General features: G+C 45.2%; 1 protein-coding gene across 1 annotated transcript in view; it reads right to left on the bottom strand.

The window, feature by feature from the left end:
- The window catches only part of LOC118382331 (hippocalcin-like protein 1), a 102,351-nt gene that overhangs the window by 5,039 nt on the left and 74,812 nt on the right, over positions 1-22,500 (bottom strand). The window contains exon 3 of the mRNA XM_052469298.1: positions 17,361-17,642. Within this exon, the coding sequence (XP_052325258.1) occupies positions 17,361-17,642 (282 nt within the window). The remainder of the gene's footprint in view (positions 1-17,360; positions 17,643-22,500) is intronic.

Raw genomic sequence — 22,500 nt, 5'->3', positions numbered from 1 at the left:
AATAGAGACAGTAGATCTAGCTGGTCTGTCATAATATAATAGAGACAGTAGATCTAGCTGGTCTGTCATAATATAATAGAGACAGTAGATCTAGCTGGTCTGTCATAATATAATAGAGACAGTAGATCTAGCTGGTCTGTCATAATATAATAGAGACAGTAGGTCTAGCTGGTCTGTCATAATATAATAGAGACAGTAGATCTAGCTGGTCTGTCATAATATAATAGAGACAGTAGATCTAGCTGGTCTGTCATAATATAATAGAGACAGTAGATCTAGCTGGTCTGTCATAATATAATAGAGACAGTAGGTCTAGCTGGTCTGTCATAATATAATAGAGACAGTAGATCTAGCTGGTCTGTCATAATATAATAGAGACAGTAGATCTAGCTGGTCTGTCATAATATAATAGAGACAGTAGGTCTAGCTGGTCTGTCATAATATAATAGAGACAGTAGATCTAGCTGGTCTGTCATAATATAATAGAGACAGTAGATCTAGCTGGTCTGTCATAATATAATAGAGACAGTAGATCTAGCTGGTCTGTCATAATATAATAGAGACAGTAGATCTAGCTGGTCTGTCATAATATAATAGAGACAGTAGATCTAGCTGGTCTGTCATAATATAATAGAGACAGTAGATCTAGCTGGTCTGTCATAATATAATAGAGACAGTAGGTCTAGCTGGTCTGTCATAATATAATAGAGACAGTAGATCTAGCTGGTCTGTCATAATATAATAGAGACAGTAGGTCTAGCTGGTCTGTCATAATATAATAGAGACAGTAGGTCTAGCTGGTCTGTCATAATATAATAGAGACAGTAGATCTAGCTGGTCTGTCATACTATAATAGAGACAGTAGATCTATCTCCAGATTATGTCCTGGTCTGTCATAACATAAGAGTAAGAGCAGAGAGAGATATGATTGGATGGTTTAATGGGAAGAGGGAGTGACAACAGAGAGAGAGAGAGATAGGATTGGATGGTTTAATGGAAAGAGGGAGTGACAACAGAGAGAGAGAGATAGGATTGGATGGTTTAATGGAAGAGGGAGTGACAACAGAGAGAGAGATATGATTGGATGGTTTAATGGGAAGAGGGTGTGACAACAGAGAGAGAGATAGGATTGGATGGTTTAATGGAAAGAGGGAGTGACAACAGAGAGAGAGAGATAGGATTGGATGGTTTAATGGAAAGAGGGAGTGACAACAGAGAGAGAGAGAGATATGATTGGATGGTTTAATGGAAAGAGGGAGTGACAACAGAGAGAGAGAGAGATAGGATTGGATGGTTTAATGGAAAGAGGGAGTGACAACAGAGAGAGAGATATGATTGGATGGTTTAATGGGAAGAGGGAGTGACAACAGAGAGAGAGAGAGATAGGATTGGATGGTTTAATGGGAAGAGGGAGTGACAACAGAGAGAGAGAGAGATAGGATTGGATGGTTTAATGGAAAGAGGGAGTGACAACAGAGAGAGAGATATGATTGGATGGTTTAATGGGAAGAGGGAGTGACAACAGAGAGAGAGATATGATTGGATGGTTTAATGGGAAGAGGGAGTGACAACAGAGAGAGAGAGATAGGATTGGATGGTTTAATGGGAAGAGGGAGTGACAACAGAGAGAGAGAGAGATAGGATTGGATGGTTTAATGGAAAGAGGGAGTGACAACAGAGAGAGAGAGAGATATGATTGGATGGTTTAATGGAAAGAGGGAGTGACAACAGAGAGAGAGAGAGATAGGATTGGATGGTTTAATGGGAAGAGGGAGTGACAACAGAGAGAGATATGATTGATAAGAGGGAGTGACAACAGAGAGAGAGAGAGATAGGATTGGATGGTTTAATGGAAAGAGGGAGTGACAACAGAGAGAGAGAGAGATAGGATTGGATGGTTTAATGGAAAGAGGGAGTGACAACAGAGAGAGAGAGATAGGATTGGATGGTTTAATGGGAAGAGGGAGTGACAACAGAGAGAGAGAGAGATAGGATTGGATGGTTTAATGGAAAGAGGGAGTGACAACAGAGAGAGAGAGAGATATGATTGGATGGTTTAATGGGAAGAGGGAGTGACAACAGAGAGAGAGAGATAGGATTGGATGGTTTAATGGTAAGAGGGAGTGACAACAGAGAGAGAGAGATAGGATTGGATGGTTTAATGGAAAGAGGGAGTGACAACAGAGAGAGAAAGATATGATTGGATGGTTTAATGGGAAGAGGGAGTGACAACAGAGAGAGAGAGATATGATTGGATGGTTTAATGGAAAGAGGGAGTGACAACAGAGAGAGAGATAGGATTGGATGGTTTAATGGAAAGAGGGAGTGACAACAGAGAGAGAGAGATAGGATTGGATGGTTTAATGGAAAGAGGGAGTGACAACAGAGAGAGAGAGAGATAGGATTGGATGATTTAATGGATGGTTTAATGGGGTTTAAGAGGGTGTGACAACAGAGAGAGAGATAGGATTGGATGGTTTAGATTGGATGGTTTAATGGAAAGAGGGAGTGACAACAGAGAGAGAGAGATATGATTGGATGGTTTAATGGAAAGAGGGAGTGACAACAGAGAGAGAGATAGGATTGGATGGTTTAATGGAAAGAGGGAGTGACAACAGAGAGAGAGATATGATTGGATGGTTTAATGGGAAGAGGGAGTGACAACAGAGAGAGAGAGATAGGATTGGATGGTTTAATGGGAAGAGGGAGTGACAACAGAGAGAGAGAGATAGGATTGGATGGTTTAATGGAAAGAGGGAGTGACAACAGAGAGAGAGATATGATTGGATGGTTTAATGGGAAGAGGAGTGACAACAGAGAGAGAGATAGATTGGATGGTTTAATGGGAAGAGGGAGTGACAACAGAGAGAGAGATAGATTGATGGTTTAATGGGAAGAGGGAGTGACAACAGATTGGATGGTTTAATGGAAAGAGGGAGGACAACAGAGAGAGAGTGACATGGTTTAATGGAAGAGGGAGTGACAACAGAGAGAGATAGGATTGGATGGTTTAATGGGAAGAGGGAGTGACAACAGAGAGAGAGAGATATGATTGGATGGTTTAATGGGAAGAGGGAGTGACAACAATGAGAGATAGGATTGGATGGTTTAATGGAAAGAGGGAGTGACAACAGAGAGAGATATGATTGGATGGTTTAATGGGAAGAGGGAGTGACAACAGAGAGAGAGATATGATTGGATGGTTTAATGGAAAGAGGGAGTGACAACAGAGAGAGAGAGATATGATTGGATGGTTTAATGGGAAGAGGGAGAGAGAGAGAGATAGACAACAGAGAGAGAGAGATAGGATTGGATGGTTTAATGGAAAGAGGGAGTGACAACAGAGAGAGAAAGATATGATTGGATGGTTTAATGGGAAAAGGGAGTGACAACAGAGAGAGAAAGATATGATTGGATGGTTTAATGGGAAAAGGGAGTGACAACAGAGAGAGAGAGATATGATTGGATGGTTTAATGGGAAAAGGGAGTGACAACAGAGAGAGAGAGAGATAGGATTGGATGGTTTAATGGAAAGAGGGAGTGACAACAGAGAGAGACAGAGAGATATGATTGGATGGTTTAATGGGAAGAGGGAGTGACAACAGAGAGAGAAAGATATGATTGGATGGTTTAATGGGAAAAGGGAGTGACAACAGAGAGAGAGAGATAGGATTGGATGGTTTAATGGGAAGAGGGAGTGACAACAGAGAGAGAAAGATATGATTGGATGGTTTAATGGGAAAAGGGAGTGACAACAGAGAGAGAGAGAGATATGATTGGATGGTTTAATGGGAAGAGGGAGTGACAACAGAGAGAGAGAGATAGGATTGGATGGTTTAATGGGAAGAGGGAGTGACAACAGAGAGAGAAAGATATGATTGGATGGTTTAATGGGAAAAGGGAGTGACAACAGAGAGAGAGAGATAGGATTGGATGGTTTAATGGGAAAAGGGAGTGACAACAGAGAGAGAAAGATATGATTGGATGGTTTAATGGGAAAAGGGAGTGATAACAGAGAGAGAAAGATATGATTGGATGGTTTAATGGGAAAAGGGAGTGACAACAGAGAGAGAGAGATAGGATTGGATGGTTTAATGGGAAGAGGGAGTGACAACAGAGAGAGAGATATGATTGGATGGTTTAATGGGAAAAGGGAGTGACAACAGAGAGAGAGAGAGATCGGATTGGATGGTTTAATGGGAAGAGGGAGTGACAACAGAGAGAGAGAGATAGGATTGGATGTTTTAATGGAAAGAGGGAGTGACAACAGAGAGAGAGATATGATTGGATGGTTTAATGGAAAGAGGGAGTGACAAAAGAGAGAGAGATATGATTGGATGGTTTAATGGGAAGAGGGAGTGACAACAGAGAGAGAGAGATAGGATTGGATGGTTTAATGGAAAGAGGGAGTGACAACAGAGAGAGAGATATGATTGGATGGTTTAATGGGAAGAGGGAGTAAGAACAGAGAGAGAGAGAGATATGATTGGATGGTTTAATGGGAAGAGGGAGTGACAACAGAGAGAGAGAGAGAGATATGATTGGATGGTTTAATGGAAAGAGGGAGTGACAACAGAGAGAGAGAGATATGATTGGATGGTTTAATGGGAAGAGGGAGTGACAACAGAGAGAGAGAGAGATATGATTGGATGGTTTAATGGGAAGAGGGAGTGACAACAGAGAGAGAGAGAGATATGATTGGATGGTTTAATGGGAAGAGGGAGTGACAACAGAGAGAGAGAGAGATATGATTGGATGGTTTAATGGAAAGAGGGAGTGACAACAGAGAGAGAGAGAGAGATATGATTGGATGGTTTAATGGGAAGAGGGAGTGACAACAGAGAGAGAGAGAGAGATATGATTGGATGGTTTAATGGAAAGAGGGAGTGACAACAGAGAGAGAGAGATATGATTGGATGGTTTAATGGGAAGAGGGAGTGACAGATAACATGGAGAGGGAAATCCACTTGAGTCAGCGCTGAAGACTGAATAGAGCAAAGCTTTCTGTATCGATCTCATCCGTCCTCTATCTGCGTATCACAAGACCCCCTGAGAGCTGTCTGTCCCAAATGGCACCCTATTCCCTATATAGTGTACTAGTTTAGACCAGAGCCCTATTCCCTATATAGTGTACTACTTTAGACCAGAGCCCTATTCCCTATATAGTGCACTACTTTAGACCAGAGCCCTATTCCCTATATAGTGCACTACTTTTGACCAGAACCCTATGGGTCTTAAATAGGGAATATGGTGCAATTTTGGGATGCATCATTTCCTGCAAGAGCTCCAGTGCATGCAGTGTTTTGGTCATCACTAACAAGCCTGATTCAGCTACGTAGTCGCCCCCCCCCTACACCGTAGGCTAACACAGTAAAGCATAACAAGCCTGATTCAGCTACGTAGTCGTCCTCCCCTACACCGTAGGCTAACACAGTAAAGCATAACAAGCCTGATTCAGCTACGTAGTCGCCCTCCCCTACACCGTAGGCTAACACAGTAAAGCATAACAAGCCTGATTCAGCTACGTAGTCACCCTCCCCTACACCGTAGGCTAACACAGTAAAGCATAACAAGCCTGATTCAGCTACGTAGTCGCCCTCCCCCTACACCGTAGGCTAACACAGTAAAGCATAACAAGCCTGATTCAGCTACGTAGTCACCCTCCCTACACCGTAGGCTAACACAGTAAAGCATAACAAGCCTGATTCAGCTACGTAGTCGTCCTCCCCTACACCGTAGGCTAACACAGTAAAGCATAACAAGCCTGATTCAGCTACGTAGTCGTCCTCCCCTACACCGTAGGCTAACACAGTAAAGCATAACAAGCCTGATTCAGCTACGTAGTCACCCTCCCCTACACCGTAGGCTAACACAGTAAAGCATAACAAGCCTGATTCAGCTACGTAGTCACCCTCCCTACACCGTAGGCTAACACAGTAAAGCATAACAAGCCTGATTCAGCTACGTAGTCGCCCTCCCCTACACCGTAGGCTAACACAGTAAAGCATAACAAGCCTGATTCAGCTACGTAGTCACCCTCCCCTACACCGTAGGCTAACACAGTAAAGCATAACAAGCCTGATTCAGCTACGTAGTCGTCCTCCCCTACACCGTAGGCTAACACAGTAAAGCATAACAAGCCTGATTCAGCTACGTAGTCGCCCTCCCCTACACCGTAGGCTAACACAGTAAAGCATAACAAGCCTGATTCAGCTACGTAGTCGCCCCCCCCTACACCGTAGGCTAACACAGTAAAGCATAACAAGCCTGATTCAGCTACGTAGTCGCCCCCTACACCGTAGGCTAACACAGTAAAGCATAACAAGCCTGATTCAGCTACGTAGTCGCCCTCCCCTACACCGTAGGCTAACACAGTAAAGCATAACAAGCATGATTCAGCTACGTAGTCGCCCTCCCCTACACCGTAGGCTAACACAGTAAAGCATAACAAGCATGATTCAGCTACGTAGTCGCCCTCCCCCTACACCGTAGGCTAACACAGTAAAGCATAACAAGCCTGATTCAGCTACGTAGTCGCCCCCCTACACCGTAGGCTAACACAGTAAAGCATAACAAGCCTGATTCAGCTACGTAGTCGCCCCCCCCTACACCGTAGGCTAACACAGTAAAGCATAACAAGCCTGATTCAGCTACGTAGTCGTCCTCCCCTACACCGTAGGCTAACACAGTAAAGCATAACAAGCCTGATTCAGCTACGTAGTCGTCCTCCCCTACACCGTAGGCTAACACAGTAAAGCATAACAAGCCTGATTCAGCTACGTAGTCACCCTCCCCTACACCGTAGGCTAACACAGTAAAGCATAACAAGCCTGATTCAGCTACGTAGTCGCCCTCCCCCTACACCGTAGGCTAACACAGTAAAGCATAACAAGCCTGATTCAGCTACGTAGTCACCCTCCCCTACACCGTAGGCTAACACAGTAAAGCATAACAAGCCTGATTCAGCTACGTAGTCGTCCTCCCCTACACCGTAGGCTAACACAGTAAAGCATAACAAGCCTGATTCAGCTACGTAGTCGTCCTCCCCTACACCGTAGGCTAACACAGTAAAGCATAACAAGCCTGATTCAGCTACGTAGTCACCCTCCCCTACACCGTAGGCTAACACAGTAAAGCATAACAAGCCTGATTCAGCTACGTAGTCACCCTCCCCTACACCGTAGGCTAACACAGTAAAGCATAACAAGCCTGATTCAGCTACGTAGTCGCCCTCCCCTACACCGTAGGCTAACACAGTAAAGCATAACAAGCCTGATTCAGCTACGTAGTCACCCTCCCCTACACCGTAGGCTAACACAGTAAAGCATAACAAGCCTGATTCAGCTACGTAGTCGTCCTCCCCTACACCGTAGGCTAACACAGTAAAGCATAACAAGCCTGATTCAGCTACGTAGTCGCCCTCCCCTACACCGTAGGCTAACACAGTAAAGCATAACAAGCCTGATTCAGCTACGTAGTCGCCCCCCCCTACACCGTAGGCTAACACAGTAAAGCATAACAAGCCTGATTCAGCTACGTAGTCGCCCCCCCCTACACCGTAGGCTAACACAGTAAAGCATAACAAGCCTGATTCAGCTACGTAGTCGCCCTCCCCTACACCGTAGGCTAACACAGTAAAGCATAACAAGCATGATTCAGCTACGTAGTCGCCCTCCCCTACACCGTAGGCTAACACAGTAAAGCATAACAAGCATGATTCAGCTACGTAGTCGCCCTCCCCCTACACCGTAGGCTAACACAGTAAAGCATAACAAGCCTGATTCAGCTACGTAGTCCCCCTACACCGTAGGCTAACACAGTAAAGCATAACAAGCCTGATTCAGCTACGTAGTCGCCCCCTACACCGTAGGCTAACACAGTAAAGCATAACAAGCCTGATTCAGCTACGTAGTCGTCCTCCCCTACACCGTAGGCTAACACAGTAAAGCATAACAAGCCTGATTCAGCTACGTAGTCGTCCTCCCCTACACCGTAGGCTAACACAGTAAAGCATAACAAGCCTGATTCAGCTACGTAGTCGCCCTCCCCTACACCGTAGGCTAACACAGTAAAGCATAACAAGCCTGATTCAGCTACGTAGTCGCCCCCCTACACCGTAGGCTAACACAGTAAAGCATAACAAGCCTGATTCAGCTACGTAGTCGCCCTCCCCTACACCGTAGGCTAACACAGTAAAGCATAACAAGCCTGATTCAGCTACGTAGTCGCCCTCCCCTACACCGTAGGCTAACACAGTAAAGCATAACAAGCCTGATTCAGCTACGTAGTCGTCCTCCCCTACACCGTAGGCTAACACAGTAAAGCATAACAAGCCTGATTCAGCTACGTAGTCGTCCTCCCCTACACCGTAGGCTAACACAGTAAAGCATAACAAGCCTGATTCAGCTACGTAGTCGTCCTCCCCTACACCGTAGGCTAACACAGTAAAGCATAACAAGCCTGATTCAGCTACGTAGTCGTCCTCCCCTACACCGTAGGCTAACACAGTAAAGCATAACAAGCCTGATTCAGCTACGTAGTCGTCCTCCCCTACACCGTAGGCTAACACAGTAAAGCATAACAAGCCTGATTCAGCTACGTAGTCGTTCTCCCCTACACCGTAGGCTAACACAGTAAAGCATAACAAGCCTGATTCAGCTACGTAGTCACCCCCCCCTACACCGTAGGCTAACACAGTAAAGCATAACAAGCCTGATTCAGCTACGTAGTCGTCCTCCCCTACACCGTAGGCTAACACAGTAAAGCATAACAAGCCTGATTCAGCTACGTAGTCGTCCTCCCCTACACCGTAGGCTAACACAGTAAAGCATAACAAGCCTGATTCAGCTACGTAGTCGCCCCCCCCTACACCGTAGGCTAACACAGTAAAGCATAACAAGCCTGATTCAGCTACGTAGTCGCCCCCCCCTACACCGTAGGCTAACACAGTAAAGCATAACAAGCCTGATTCAGCTACGTAGTCGCCCCCCCCTACACCGTAGGCTAACACAGTAAAGCATAACAAGCCTGATTCAGCTACGTAGTCGTCCTCCCCTACACCGTAGGCTAACACAGTAAAGCATAACTAATAATAGGTTGCACGTTTCGTCACACTATTGTTTTTTTAACGTTCGTTTTAGGACTGATGCACTAGTGGGTATTCTTCTTGGTGCATTATTAATGTGAGCTATAGAAGACCTAAAGTGCATTAATGTGGATGGATTTTCATAAAGGAGGCAAATAATTAATAGGACAACCTTTTGTCAAGGTTGAGAGGACTAAATTTATCATTGCTCGCAATTATTTTATGAACTTTGCTAGCTAATGTTAGCATAGCTAGCTATTTTTTATTAACTTTGCTAGCTAATGTTAGCATAGCTAGCTATTTTTTTTATTAACTTTGCTAGCTAACGTTTAACTTACACAACATGCCTATCACTTTGAAGATGCAAAATATGTTTTATTGTGGGGGGCGTAGCACCTTAAGCGATATCTTATTACCTTTCTAGAATAAGTGTTTTGTTGTTTCTTTCATCCCACAAGGACATTGCATGCTATCACAAGTGGCAAACTGAAATACCAGACTCTTGAAAGATGAATGCCACAGCTAAGGGCCACTGTTGTTCTTTCCAGGTATTTTCAAGTACAACATTTATTACATTCAGTTGAAGGATGTTCTCAAATCTGACTGACCAGATGTGATGTTGAGATATGGATTAGGGAGACATTTCCTGTTGTCTATGCCAGAGTGAAGTGTGGCAGCGACAGAGGCCAAGCCTTTGTGACGCACAATCACACACTCATTATTTTCACAACTCAGTTCACGAGGATTTCCTAATAATGTTTACAGGGTAGCTCCCTCCTTCCTCTGTCGTTATCTGTCCCTCTCTATCTTCATCACCCCTCATCCAACTCTCACACATCTATATCTCTCCATCACCCAATACTTAGTGATAATAGCGTAACCTCTCCTCTCTTATCTCATTCTCTTCCCTCCCACTCGCTCTTCTCTCCTCTGCCTTTCTCCATCCTCTCCCTCTCTCCTCCCCTCTGTCTCCTTCCTCTCCCTCTCTCCTCCCCTCCGTCTCTCCTCCCCTCTGTCTCTCCTTCCTCTCCCTCTCTCCTCCCCTCCGTCTCTCCTCCCCTCTGTCTCTCCTTCCTCTCCCTCTCTCCTCCCCTCCGTCTCTCCTCCCCTCTGTCTCTCCTTCCTCTCCCTCTCTTCTCCCCTCTGTCTCTCCTCCCCTCCGTCTCTCCTTCCTCTCCTCCCCTCTGTCTCTCCTTCCTCTCCCTCTCTCCTACCTCTCCCTCTCTCCTCCCCTCAGTCTCTCCTCCCCTCCGTCTCTCCTTCCTCTCCCTCTCTCCTCCCCTCCGTCTCTCCTTCCTCTCCCTCTCTCCTCCCCTCTGTCTCTCCTTCCTCTCCCCCTCTCCCTCTCCTCCCCTCTGTCTCTCCTCCCCTCCGTCTCTCCTTCCTCTCCCTCTCTCCTTCCTCTCCCTCTCTCCTTCCTCTCCCTCTCTCCTTCCTCTACCTCTCTCCTCCCCTCTGTCTCTCCTTCCTCTCCCTCTCTCCTTCCTCTCCCTCTCTCCTTCCTCTCCCTCTCTCCTCCACTCCCTCTCTCCTTCCTCTCCCTCTCCCCTCCCCTCTGTCTCTCCTTCCTCTCCCTCTCTCCTTCCTCTCCCTCTCTCCTTCCTCTCCCTCTCTCCTTCCCTCCGTCTCTCCTTCCCTCCGTCTCTCCTTCCTCTCCCTCTCTCCTCCCCTCTGTCTCTCCTTCCTCTCCCCCTCTCCCTCTCCTCCCCTCTGTCTCTCCTCCCCTCCGTCTCTCCTTCCTCTCCCTCTCTCCTTCCTCTCCCTCTCTCCTTCCCTCTGTCTCTCCTTCCTCTCCCTCTCTCCTTCCTCTCCCTCTCTCCTCCCCTCCGTCTCTCCTTCCTCTTCCTCTCTCCTTCCTCTCCCTCTCTCCTCCCTCTGTCTCTCCTTCCTCTCCCTCTCTCCTCCCCTCCATCTCTCCTCCCCTCCCTCTCTCCTCCCCTCTGTCTCTCCTCCCCCTCCCTCTCTCCTCTGTCTCTCCTTCCTCTCCCTCTCTCCTCCCCTCCGTCTCTCCTCCCCTCCGTCTCTCCTTCCTCTCCCTCTGTCCTCCCCTCCGTCTCTCCTCCCCTCCGTCTCTCCTTCCTCTACCTCTCTCCTCCCCTCTGTCTCTCCTCCCCTCTGTCTCTCCTTCCTCTCCCTCTGTCCTCCCCTCAGTCTCTCCTCCCCTCCGTCTCTCCTTCCTCTACCTCTCTCCTCCCCTCCGTCTCTCCTCCCCTCCGTCTCTCCTTCCTCTCCCTCTCTCCTCCCCTCTGTCTCTCCTTCCTCTCCCTCTCTCCTTCCTCTCCCTCTCTCCTCCCCTCCGTCTCTCCTTCCTCTCCCTCTCTCCTTCCTCTCCCTCTCTCCTCCTCTCCCCCTCTGTCTCTCCTTCTCTCATTCAACAGAGCATAACCAGGGGATAATCCCAGTATTCTGCACACTGAGGGATAAACCCGGGTTAAATTTAACTCACTAATCCTGGAGCACACAGTGCATGTAGCCGTACATGCTCTCAGAACAATACAGAACCCGTGTCTGTCTGTCTGCCTGCCTGCCTGTCTGTCTGTCTGCCTGTCTGTCTCTTTCTCTCTTGTTACTCGCTCCTTCAGCTAAACATGATGAATAACGTAGTAACTGGCACCAAATATTAAAGGCCATTCCTATCTAACCTCTTTACTGGCTAAAATACAAACTGTCAACATGCCTGCAAAGGAAGGGTATACTACTGGAAACTTTCTAAATTTGCCAGTAAACTACCAGGATGTTGGTAAAGTTCAAAGACATCTAGTGGCCATTTTGGGTACTTCAGCTGATCACAGTGTATTCATCTCTGGCCTTTTTGCCTTATCACAGGTCAAATATATCAAATCCTAAAAGTATTACATAAAATAGAAAGACGAAGCTGTAAAACATTATCTTAAATATAAACCATCAACCATTAGTGTTTAACATGAGGGTTTCAGTGTGAAATATCCTCAATATTTAGTGTTTTATTTGACTGTGTCAATATGTATTTGTTGTCAATGTTTCAGTATCAAAATGGTTGCAGTTGTGAAAGAGTTCATGTGAAATAATGCCATTGTTGATTCAATGCTTTTTTTTCATTCATTGGGCTATTTTCTCTTGAACCGTGGTGGTCTATCTATTAAAACCTCAATGACACCATGGACACCGATAAAATACATTATTTATTTAACTAGGAAAGCCAGTTGAGAACAAATTCTCATTTTCAATGACGGCCTACCGGGGAACAGTGGGTTAACTGCCTTGTTCAGGGATAGAATGACAGATTTTTTACCTTGTCAGCTCGGGGACTCGGAAACTTCTGGTTACTGGCCCAACGCTCTAACCACTAGGCTACTTGCTGCCCTGAATACATATATTCATGAATACATGAATACTATATATGAATATATATATATATTTTTAAAAGTTATTAAAGTATCAATTCTGAAAATTATAGATTGCCATAGATTTTCTGTTAATTACCAGATTTACTGAAGATTAAGGTAACTTTGGTAAAATACCAGTAGTTTTGTAACCCTAGTTGTTCCCGAGTCTCACCACTAGGGGGGGGCGGGTATTCTGAATTCTCTGTCTGTCAATCTAAGGATCTGTTATCCATTGAGACTGGACCTTTAAACTGAGATTAGAAGAGGTACAACACCACTGTGTTCCACATCTAAAATATTGGCAAGTTTCCCTGTTTAAATCTTCCGTCAGATGATGACGGCTTCATGGCCTGCATGGTTTATGACTTAAAATGTCTATTTTTTTGGGGGACGTCCAAATTCTCAAATGTTCAATGATTATCAGAGTAACAAGACCCTACTTTAGGACATCCAGATTCTGTTTGATGGGTATTTCACATTTCCTGACATTTAATCAGAGTAAAAATAACCTGTTTTAGGTCAGTTAGGATCACCACTTCATTTTAAGAATGTGAAATGTCAGAATAATAGTAGAGAGAATGATTTATTTCAGCTATTATTTCTTTCATCACATTCCCAGTGGGTCAGAAGTTTACATACACTCAATTAGTGTTTGGTAGCATTGCCTTTCAATTGTTTAACTTGGATCAAACGTTTCGGGCAGCCTTCCACAAGCTTCCCACAATAAGTTGGGTGAATTTTGGCCCATTCCTCCTGACAGAGCTGGTGTAACTGAGTCAGGTTTGTAGGCCTCCTTGCTCGCACACACGTTTTCAGTTCTACCCACAAGTTTTCTATATGATTGAGGTCAGGGATTTCTGATGGCCCCTCCAATACCTTGACTTTGTTGTCCTTAAGCCATTTTGCAACAACTTTGGAAGAATGCTTGGGGTTATTGTCCATTTGGAAGACCCATTTGGAAGTATGTTTGGGGTCATTGTCCATTTGGAAGACCCATTTGCGACCAAGCTTTAACTTCCTGACTGATGTCTTGAGATGTTCCTTCAATATATCCACATAATTTTCCTGCCTTATGATGCAATCTATTTTGTGAGTTGCACCAGTCCCTCCTGCAGTTCTTCGGCTTGCAAGCCTCCCCCTTTTCCTTCAAACATAACGATGGTCATTATGGCCAAACAGTTCTATTTTTGTTTCATCAGACCAGAGGACGTTTATTTTTTTTATTTTTTTTAATTTTATTATTTTATTTTTTATTTATTTTTTATTTCACCTTTATTTAACCAGGTAGGCTAGTTGAGAACAAGTTCTCATTTGCAACTGCGACCTGGCCAAGATAAAGCATAGCAGTGTGAACAGACAACACAGAGTTACACATGGAATAAACAATTAGCAAGTCAATAACACAGTAGAAAAAAATGGGCAGTCTATATACAATGTGTGCAAAAGGCATGAGGAGGTAGGCGAATAATACAATTTTGCAGATTAACACTGGAGTGATAAATGATCAGATGGGCATGTACAGGTAGAGATATTGGTGTGCAAAAGAGCAGAAAAATAAATAAATAATAACAGTATAAAAACAGTATGGGAATGAGGTAGGTGAAAAGGGTGAGCTATTTACCAATAGACTATGTACAGCTGCAGCGATCGGTTAGCTGCTCGGATAGCTGATGTTTGAAGTTGGTGAGGGAGATAAAAGTCTCCAACTTCAGCGATTTTTGCAATTCGTTCCAGTCACAGGCAGCAGAGTACTGGAACGAAAGGCGGCCAAATGAGGTGTTGGCTTTAGGGATGATCAGTGAGATACACCTGCTGGAGCGCGTGCTACGGATGGGTGTTGCCATCGTGACCAGTGAACTGAGATAAGGCGGAGCTTTACCTAACATGGACTTGTAGATGACCTGGAGCCAGTGGGTCTGGCGATGAATATGTAGCGAGGGCCAGGCGACTAGAGCATACAAGTCGCAGTGGTGGGTGGTATAAGGTACTTTAGTGACAAAACGGATGGCACAGTGATAAACTGCATCCAGTTTGCTGAGTAGAGTGTTGGAAGCAATTTTGTAGATGACATCGCCGAAGTCGAGTATCGGTAGGATAGTCAGTTTTACTAGGGTAAGTTTGGCGGCGTGAGTGAAGGAGGCTTTTCTGCGGAATAGAAAGCCGACTCTTGATTTGATTTTCGATTGGAGATGTTTGATATGAGTCTGGAAGGAGAGTTTACAGTCTCGACAGACACCTAGGTACTTATAGATGTCCACATATTCAAGGTCGGAACCATCCAGGGTGGTGATGCTTTTCAGGCGTGCGGGTGCAGGCAGCGAACGGTTGAAAAGCATGCATTTGGTTTTACTAGCGTTTAAGAGCAGTTGGAGGCCACGGAAGTGTTGTATGGCATTGAAGCTCGTTTGGAGGTTAGATAGCACAGTGTCCAATTCTCCAAAAAGTACGATCCCCATGTGCAGTTGCAAACCAAAATTAAAGTCTGGCATTTTTAAGGAGGTTCTACTCTTCCTTGCTGAGCAGCCCTTTTAGGTTATGTCAATATAGGACTCGTTTTTACTGTGGATATAGATGATTTTGTACCTGCTTCCTCCAGCATCTTCACAAGGTCCTTTGCTGTTGTTCTGCGATTGATTTGCAATTTTCGCAGTACGTTCATCTCTAGGAGACAGAACGAGTCTCCAACCTGAATTTTCCAAGCTTTTTAAATGTTTAAAGGCACAGTCAACTTACTGTATGTTAACTTCTGACCCACTGGAATTGTGATACAGTGAACTATACTACAGCAGGACTCTGCTATTGTAGGCTAAGCTAGCAATGACCAGTTTGCCTCTGTTACAGTAGGCTAAGCTAACAATGACCAGTTTGCCTCTGTTACAGTAGGCTAAGCTAGCAATGACCAGTTTGCCTCTGTTACAGTAGGCTAAGCTAACAATGACCAGTTTGCCTCTGTTACAGTAGGCTAAGCTAACAATGACAAGTTTGCCTCTGTTACAGTAGGCTAAGATAACAATGACCAGTTTGCCTCTGTTACAGTAGGCTAAGCTAACAATGACCAGATTGCCTCCGTTACAGTAGGCTAAGCTAACAATGACCAGTTTGCCTCTGTTACAGTAGGCTAAGCTAACAATGACCAGTTTGCCTCTGTTACAGTAGGCTAAGCTAACAATGACCAGTTTGCCTCTGTTACAGTAGGCTAAGCTAACAATGACCAGTTTGCCTCTGTTACAGTAGGCTAAGCTAGCAATGACCAGTTTGCCTCCGTTACAGTAGGCTAAGCTAACAATGACCAGTTTGCCTCTGTTACAGTAGGCTAAGCTAGCAATGACCAGTTTTCCGCAACTTTCTTTCTTTGCATACAGCTCACACAAAAACTGTCTCCCTGTTTGCTCTGTTTCTCCTGTAGGATCTCCTTCCCTCATCATAACTGGTGTGTCTATTCTCCTGTAGGATCTCCTTCCCTTCATCATAACTGGTGTGTCTATTCTCCTGTAGGATCTCCTTCCCTCATCATAACTGGTGTGTCTATTCTCCTGTAGGATCTCCTTCCCTTCATCATAACTGGTGTGTCTATTCTCCTGTAGGATCTCCTTCCCTCATCATAACTGGTGTGTCTATTCTCCTGTAGGATCTCCTTCCCTCATCATAACTGGTGTGTCTATTCTCCTGTAGGATCTCCTTCCCTTCATCATAACTGGTGTGTCTATTCTCCTGTAGGATCTCCTTCCCTCATCATAACTGGTGTGTCTGTTCTCCTGTAGGATCTCCTTCCCCTCAACATAACTGGTGTGTCTATTCTCCTGTAGGATCTCCTTCCCTCATCATAACTGGTGTGTCTATTCTCCTGTAGGATCTCCTTCCCCTCAACATAACTGGTGTGTCTATTCTCCTGTAGGATCTCCTTCCCTCATCATAACTGGTGTGTCTGTTCTCCTGTAGGATCTCCTTCCCTCATCATAACTGGTGTGTCTATTCTCCTGTAGGATCTCCTTCCCCTCATCATAACTGGTGTGTCTATTCTCCTGTAGGATCTCCTTCCCCTCATCATAACTGGTGTGTCTATTCTCCTGTAGGATCTCCTTCCCCTCAACATAACTGGTGTGTCTGTTCACCAATTGTTCAGGGGCGGCAGGTAGCCTAGTGGTTAGAGCTTTGGGCCAGTAACCGAAAGGTTGCTAGATCGAATCCCTGAGCTGACAAGGTAAAAACAAGGCAGTTAACTGTTCCTAGGCCGTCATTGTTAATAAGAATGTGTTCTTACCTGACTTGCCTAGTTAAATCAAATTCAACTGTATTTTATGAATCCCTTTTTACATCAGCAGTTGTCACAAAGAGCTTTACAGAAACCCAGCATGAAACCCCAAAGAGCTTTACAGAAACCCAGCATGAAACCCCAAAGAGCTTTACAGAAACCCAGCATGAAACCCCAAAGAGCTTTACAGAAACCCAGCATGAAACCCCAAAGAGCAAGCAATGCAGATGCAGAAGCACAGTGGCTAGGGAAAACTCAGCGGAAGACAGGAACCTAGGAAGACACCTAGAGAGGAACCAGGAGGAAGTCTTCATCCACTTCTGAATGAGAAGCATTGACTACAGAAAACAAGCTGGGCAAGCTGGAGCAGAAACTGAAATGGACAGTCTCACCTGTACAACCCCCACAAGGACTACAAATCCCATGTCTCACCTGTATGATCTCCGTCAGGACTACGTGTCTCACCTGTACGACCTCCACAAAGACTACAAATCCCATGTCTCACCTGTACGACCTCCACAAGGACTACAAATCCCATGTCTCACCTGTATGATCTCCGTCAGGACTACATGTCTCACCTGTACGACCTCCACAAGGACTACAAATCCCATGTCTCACCTGTACGACCTCCACAAGGACTACAAATCCCATGTCTCACCTGTACGATCTCCAGCATCTCATCACGGCTGATGTACCCATTCCCATCCAGGTCATACATGCTGAAGGCCCACTTCAGTTTCTGCTCCAGCTTTCCCCGTGACGTGACACTCAGCGCGATGATGAACTCCCGGAAGTCGATGGTGCCGTCGTTGTTGGTGTCAAACGTTCGGAAGACGTGCTCGGCGAACTTGGAGGCATCTCCGTACGGGAAGAAGTTGGCGTAGATCTTCTTGAACTCCTCGACGTTCAGGTTGCCGCTGGGACAGTCCTTTAGGAATCCCTAGGGGGTGGAGGGAGAAACAAGATTAAATATACGGTATGTCATAGAATGACCTATTCTAGCCTGAGAGAGAGACGGAGGATGTTATATTTGGCCCTAAACAGAGAGTACACAGCGGCAGAATACCTGAACCATTGTGACTGACCCAAAATGTATTAAAGCTTTGACTATGTACAGACTCGGTGAGCATAGCTATTGATAGCTAATAGCCTTGCTATTGAGAAAGTAGGCAGACATGGCTCTCAAAAGCACACTGCCCACAAAATGAGGTGGAAACTGATCTGCACTTCCTAACCTCCTGCCAAATGTTTGTCCATATTAGAGACACATATTTCCCTTAGATTACACACACAATTTTGATAAACTCCCATATCTATTGGTTGAAATACCACAGTGTGCCATCACAGCAGCAAGATTCGTGACCTGTTTCCTCAAGAGAAGGGCAACCAGTGAAGAACAAACACCATTGTAAATACAACCCATATTTATGTTTATTTATTTTCCCATTTGTACTTTAACTATTTGCATATCATTACAACACTGTATATTTATAAAGACATAATATGACATTTGAAATTTATTTTTTATTTTGGAACTTTTATGAGTTTAATGTTTACCGTACATTTTTTATTGTTAATTTCACTTTTGTTTATTATCTATTTCACTTGCTTTGGTAACGTAAACATATGTTTCCCATGACAATAAAGCCCCTTGAATTGAAATTGAAATCGGGGGATGACAATGTACTTGGTAATGGTAAGCAATATGTTGATAACTGATAATGTACCCAATCATTTCATCGAAAAATAGTCATGAAAGGAAATGACATTTTAAACCTCTGGGTCCAAACCAATCACAGCTGACAGATAATGAGCTTCAGATCAAACCCAGTGATGTCACACAAAATGCATTCATTACGGTCTTCTGGGAAAATGTATGTGACAATACGACAAAATATATATTACACCACCCCCAGGTGACAAAGGGACACAGAGATTCAGCACAACCACAAACCTAGTTTAAAAAAATAATAATGACACACTCAACCATAACTATGTCACAATATAATCCCGGGAATTATTATTATTTATTATGATTATGATTATTATTATTATCTATTATTATTATCTATTATTATTATTATTATTATTATTATTATTATTATTATTATTATTATTATTATTATTATTATTATTATTATTATTATTATTATTATCTATTAATATTAATATTATTAATTATTATTATTATTATCTATTATTATTATTATTATTATTATTATTATTATTATCATTATTATCATTATTATTATTATTATTATTAATTATTATTATTATTATTATTAATTATTATTATTATTATCATTATTATTATTATCATTATTATCATTATTATTATTAATTATTATTATTATTATTATTAATTATTATTATTATTATCATTATTATTATTATTATTATTATTATTATCTATTAATATTATTATTATTAATTATTATTATTATCATTATTATCATTATTATTATTATTATTATTATTATCTATTATTATTATTATTATTATTAATTATGTAATTTCATACTAAAGTTGTGTAGATCTACTGTCAACACCAGCAGCGAGTATTAACCCTAGGAGAGAGGTTGAATGGCTAACGCAGAGACTTTTATGTCTCAACATGAATCTATGACAACATTACAACGGTGTTAAAACACCACAGTGATGATCAACTGCAGCTGGACATAGCTGCACCCTATCCATATATAGTGTACTACTTTTGACCAATGACAAAAGGGACCAGAACAAACTGTATAGGGTGATATTTGGGATGCACACCCAGCCTGTTGATCTAGGAGGAGGGAAGAGGAAGGAGACAGACAGGAGACACACCCAGCCTGTTAATCTAGGAGGAGGGAAGAGGAAGGAGACAGACAGGGGACACACCCAGCCTGTTAATCTAGGAGGAGGGAAGAGGAAGGAGACAGACAGGGGACACACCCAGCCTGTTAATCTAGGAGGAGGGAAGAGGAAGGAGACAGACAGGAGACACACCCAGCCTCTTAATCTAGGAGGAGGGAAGAGGAAGGAGACAGACAGGGGACACACCCAGCCTGTTAATCTAGGAGGAGACAGACAGGGGACACACCCAGCCTGTTAATCCAGGAGGGGGGAAGAGGAAGGAGACAGACAGGGGACACACCCAGCCTGTTAATCCAGGAGGGGGGAAGAGGAAGGAGACAGACAGGGGACACACCCAGCCTCTTAATCTAGGAGGAGGGAAGAGGAAGGTGACAGACAGGGGACACACCCAGCCTGTTAATCCAGGAGGAGAGAACAGGAAGGAGGCAGATAGACGACACACCCAGCCTGTTAATCCAGGAGGAGAGAACAGGAAGGAGACAGACAGGAGACACACCCAGCCTGTTAATCTAGGAGGAGGGAAGAGGAAGGAGACGGACAGGGGACACACCCATCCTGTTAATCCAGGAGGAGGGAAGAGGAAGGAGACAGACAGGGGACACACCCAGCCTCTTAATCTAGGAGGAGGGAAGAGGAAGGAGACAGACAGGGGACACACCCAGCCTGTTAATCTAGGAGGAGGGAAGAGGAAGGAGACGGACAGGGGACACACCCATCCTGTTAATCCAGGAGGAGGGAAGAGGAAGGAGACAGACAGGAGACACACCCATCCTGTTAATCCAGGAGGAGGGAAGAGGAAGGAGACAGACAGGGGACACACCCAGCCTGTTAATCCAGGAGGGGGGAAGAGGAAGGAGACAGACAGGGGACACACCCAGCCTGTTAATCCAGGAGGGGGGAAGAGGAAGGAGAGACAGGGGACACACCCAGCCTGTTAATCTAGGAGGAGGGAAGAGGAAGGAGACAGACAGGGGACGCACCCAGCCTGTTAATCCAGGAGGGGGGAAGAGGAAGGAGAGACAGGGGACACACCCAGCCTGTTAATCTAGGAGGAGGGAAGAGGAAGGAGACAGACAGGGGACACACCCAGCCTGTTAATCTAGGAGGGGGGAAGAGGAAGGAGACAGACAGGAGACACACCCAGCCTGTTAATCCAGGAGGAGAGAACAGGAAGGAAGCAGATAGACAACACACCCAGCCTGTTAATCCAGGAGGAGGGAAGAGGAAGGAGACAGACAGGAGACACACCCAGCCTGTTAATCCAGGAGGGGGGAAGAGGAAGGAGACAGACAGGGGACACACCCAGCCTCTTAATCTAGGAGGAGACAGACAGGGGGCACACCCAGCCTGTTAATCCAGGAGGAGAGAACAGGAAGGAGACAGACAGGAGACACACCCAGCCTGTTAATCTAGGAGGAGGGAAGAGGAAGGAGACAGACAGGAGACACACCCAGCCTGTTAATCTAGGAGGAGGGAAGAGGAAGGAGACAGACATGAGACACACCCAGCCTGTTAATCTAGGAGGAGGGAAGAGGAAGGAGACAGACAGGAGACACACCCAGCCTCTTAATCTAGGAGGAGGGAAGAGGAAGGAGACAGACAAGGGACACACCCAGCCTGTTAATCTAGAAGGAGACAGACAGGGGACACACCCAGCCTGTTAATCTAGGAGGAGGGAAGAGGAAGGAGACAGACAGGAGACACACCCAGCCTGTTAATCTAGGAGGAGGGAAGAGGAAGGAGACAGACAGGAGACACACCCAGCCTGTTAATCTAGGAGGAGGGAAGAGGAAGGAGACAGACAGGAGACACACCCAGCCTGTTAATCTAGGAGGAGAGAACAGGAAGGAGACAGACAGGAGACACACCCAGCCTGTTAATCTAGGAGGAGGGAAGAGGAAGGAGACAGACAGGAGACACACCCAGCCTGTTAATCTAGGAGGAGGGAAGAGGAAGGAGACAGACAGGAGACACACCCAGCCTGTTAATCCAGGAGGAGAGAACAGGAAGGAGACAGACAGGAGACACACCCAGCCTGTTAATCTAGGAGGAGACAGACAGGGGACACACCCAGCCTGTTAATCCAGGAGGAGAGAACAGGAAGGAGGCAGATAGACGACACACCCAGCCTGTTAATCTAGGAGGAGGGCAGAGTAAGGAGACAGGCAGGGGACACACCCAGCCTGTTAATCTAGGAGGATGGAAGAGGAAGGAGACAGACAGGAGACACACCCAGCCTGTTAATCTAGGAGGATGGAAGAGGAAGGAGACAGACAGGAGACACACCCAGCCTGTTAATCTAGGAGGAGGGAAGAGGAAGGAGACAGACAGGAGACACACCCAGCCTGTTAATCCAGGAGGGGGGAAGAGGAAGGAGACAGACAGGGGACACACCCAGCCTCTTAATCTAGGAGGAGACAGACAGGGGGCACACCCAGCCTGTTAATCCAGGAGGAGAGAACAGGAAGGAGACAGACAGGAGACACACCCAGCCTGTTAATCTAGGAGGAGGGAAGAGGAAGGAGACAGACAGGAGACACACCCAGCCTGTTAATCTAGGAGGAGGGAAGAGGAAGGAGACAGACATGAGACACACCCAGCCTGTTAATCTAGGAGGAGGGAAGAGGAAGGAGACAGACAGGAGACACACCCAGCCTCTTAATCTAGGAGGAGGGAAGAGGAAGGAGACAGACAAGGGACACACCCAGCCTGTTAATCTAGAAGGACACAGACAGGGGACACACCCAGCCTGTTAATCTAGGAGGAGGGAAGAGGAAGGAGACAGACAGGAGACACACCCAGCCTGTTAATCTAGGAGGAGGGAAGAGGAAGGAGACAGACAGGAGACACACCCAGCCTGTTAATCTAGGAGGATGGAAGAGGAAGGAGACAGACAGGAGACACACCCAGCCTGTTAATCTAGGAGGAGGGAAGAGGAAGGA

This window comes from Oncorhynchus keta, chromosome 19 (genome assembly GCF_023373465.1).
Source record: "Oncorhynchus keta strain PuntledgeMale-10-30-2019 chromosome 19, Oket_V2, whole genome shotgun sequence".
NCBI lineage: Eukaryota > Metazoa > Chordata > Actinopteri > Salmoniformes > Salmonidae > Oncorhynchus > Oncorhynchus keta.
The sequence above is the reverse complement of the archived record's forward strand: the minus strand, read 5'-3'. Positions and strand labels throughout refer to the sequence as shown.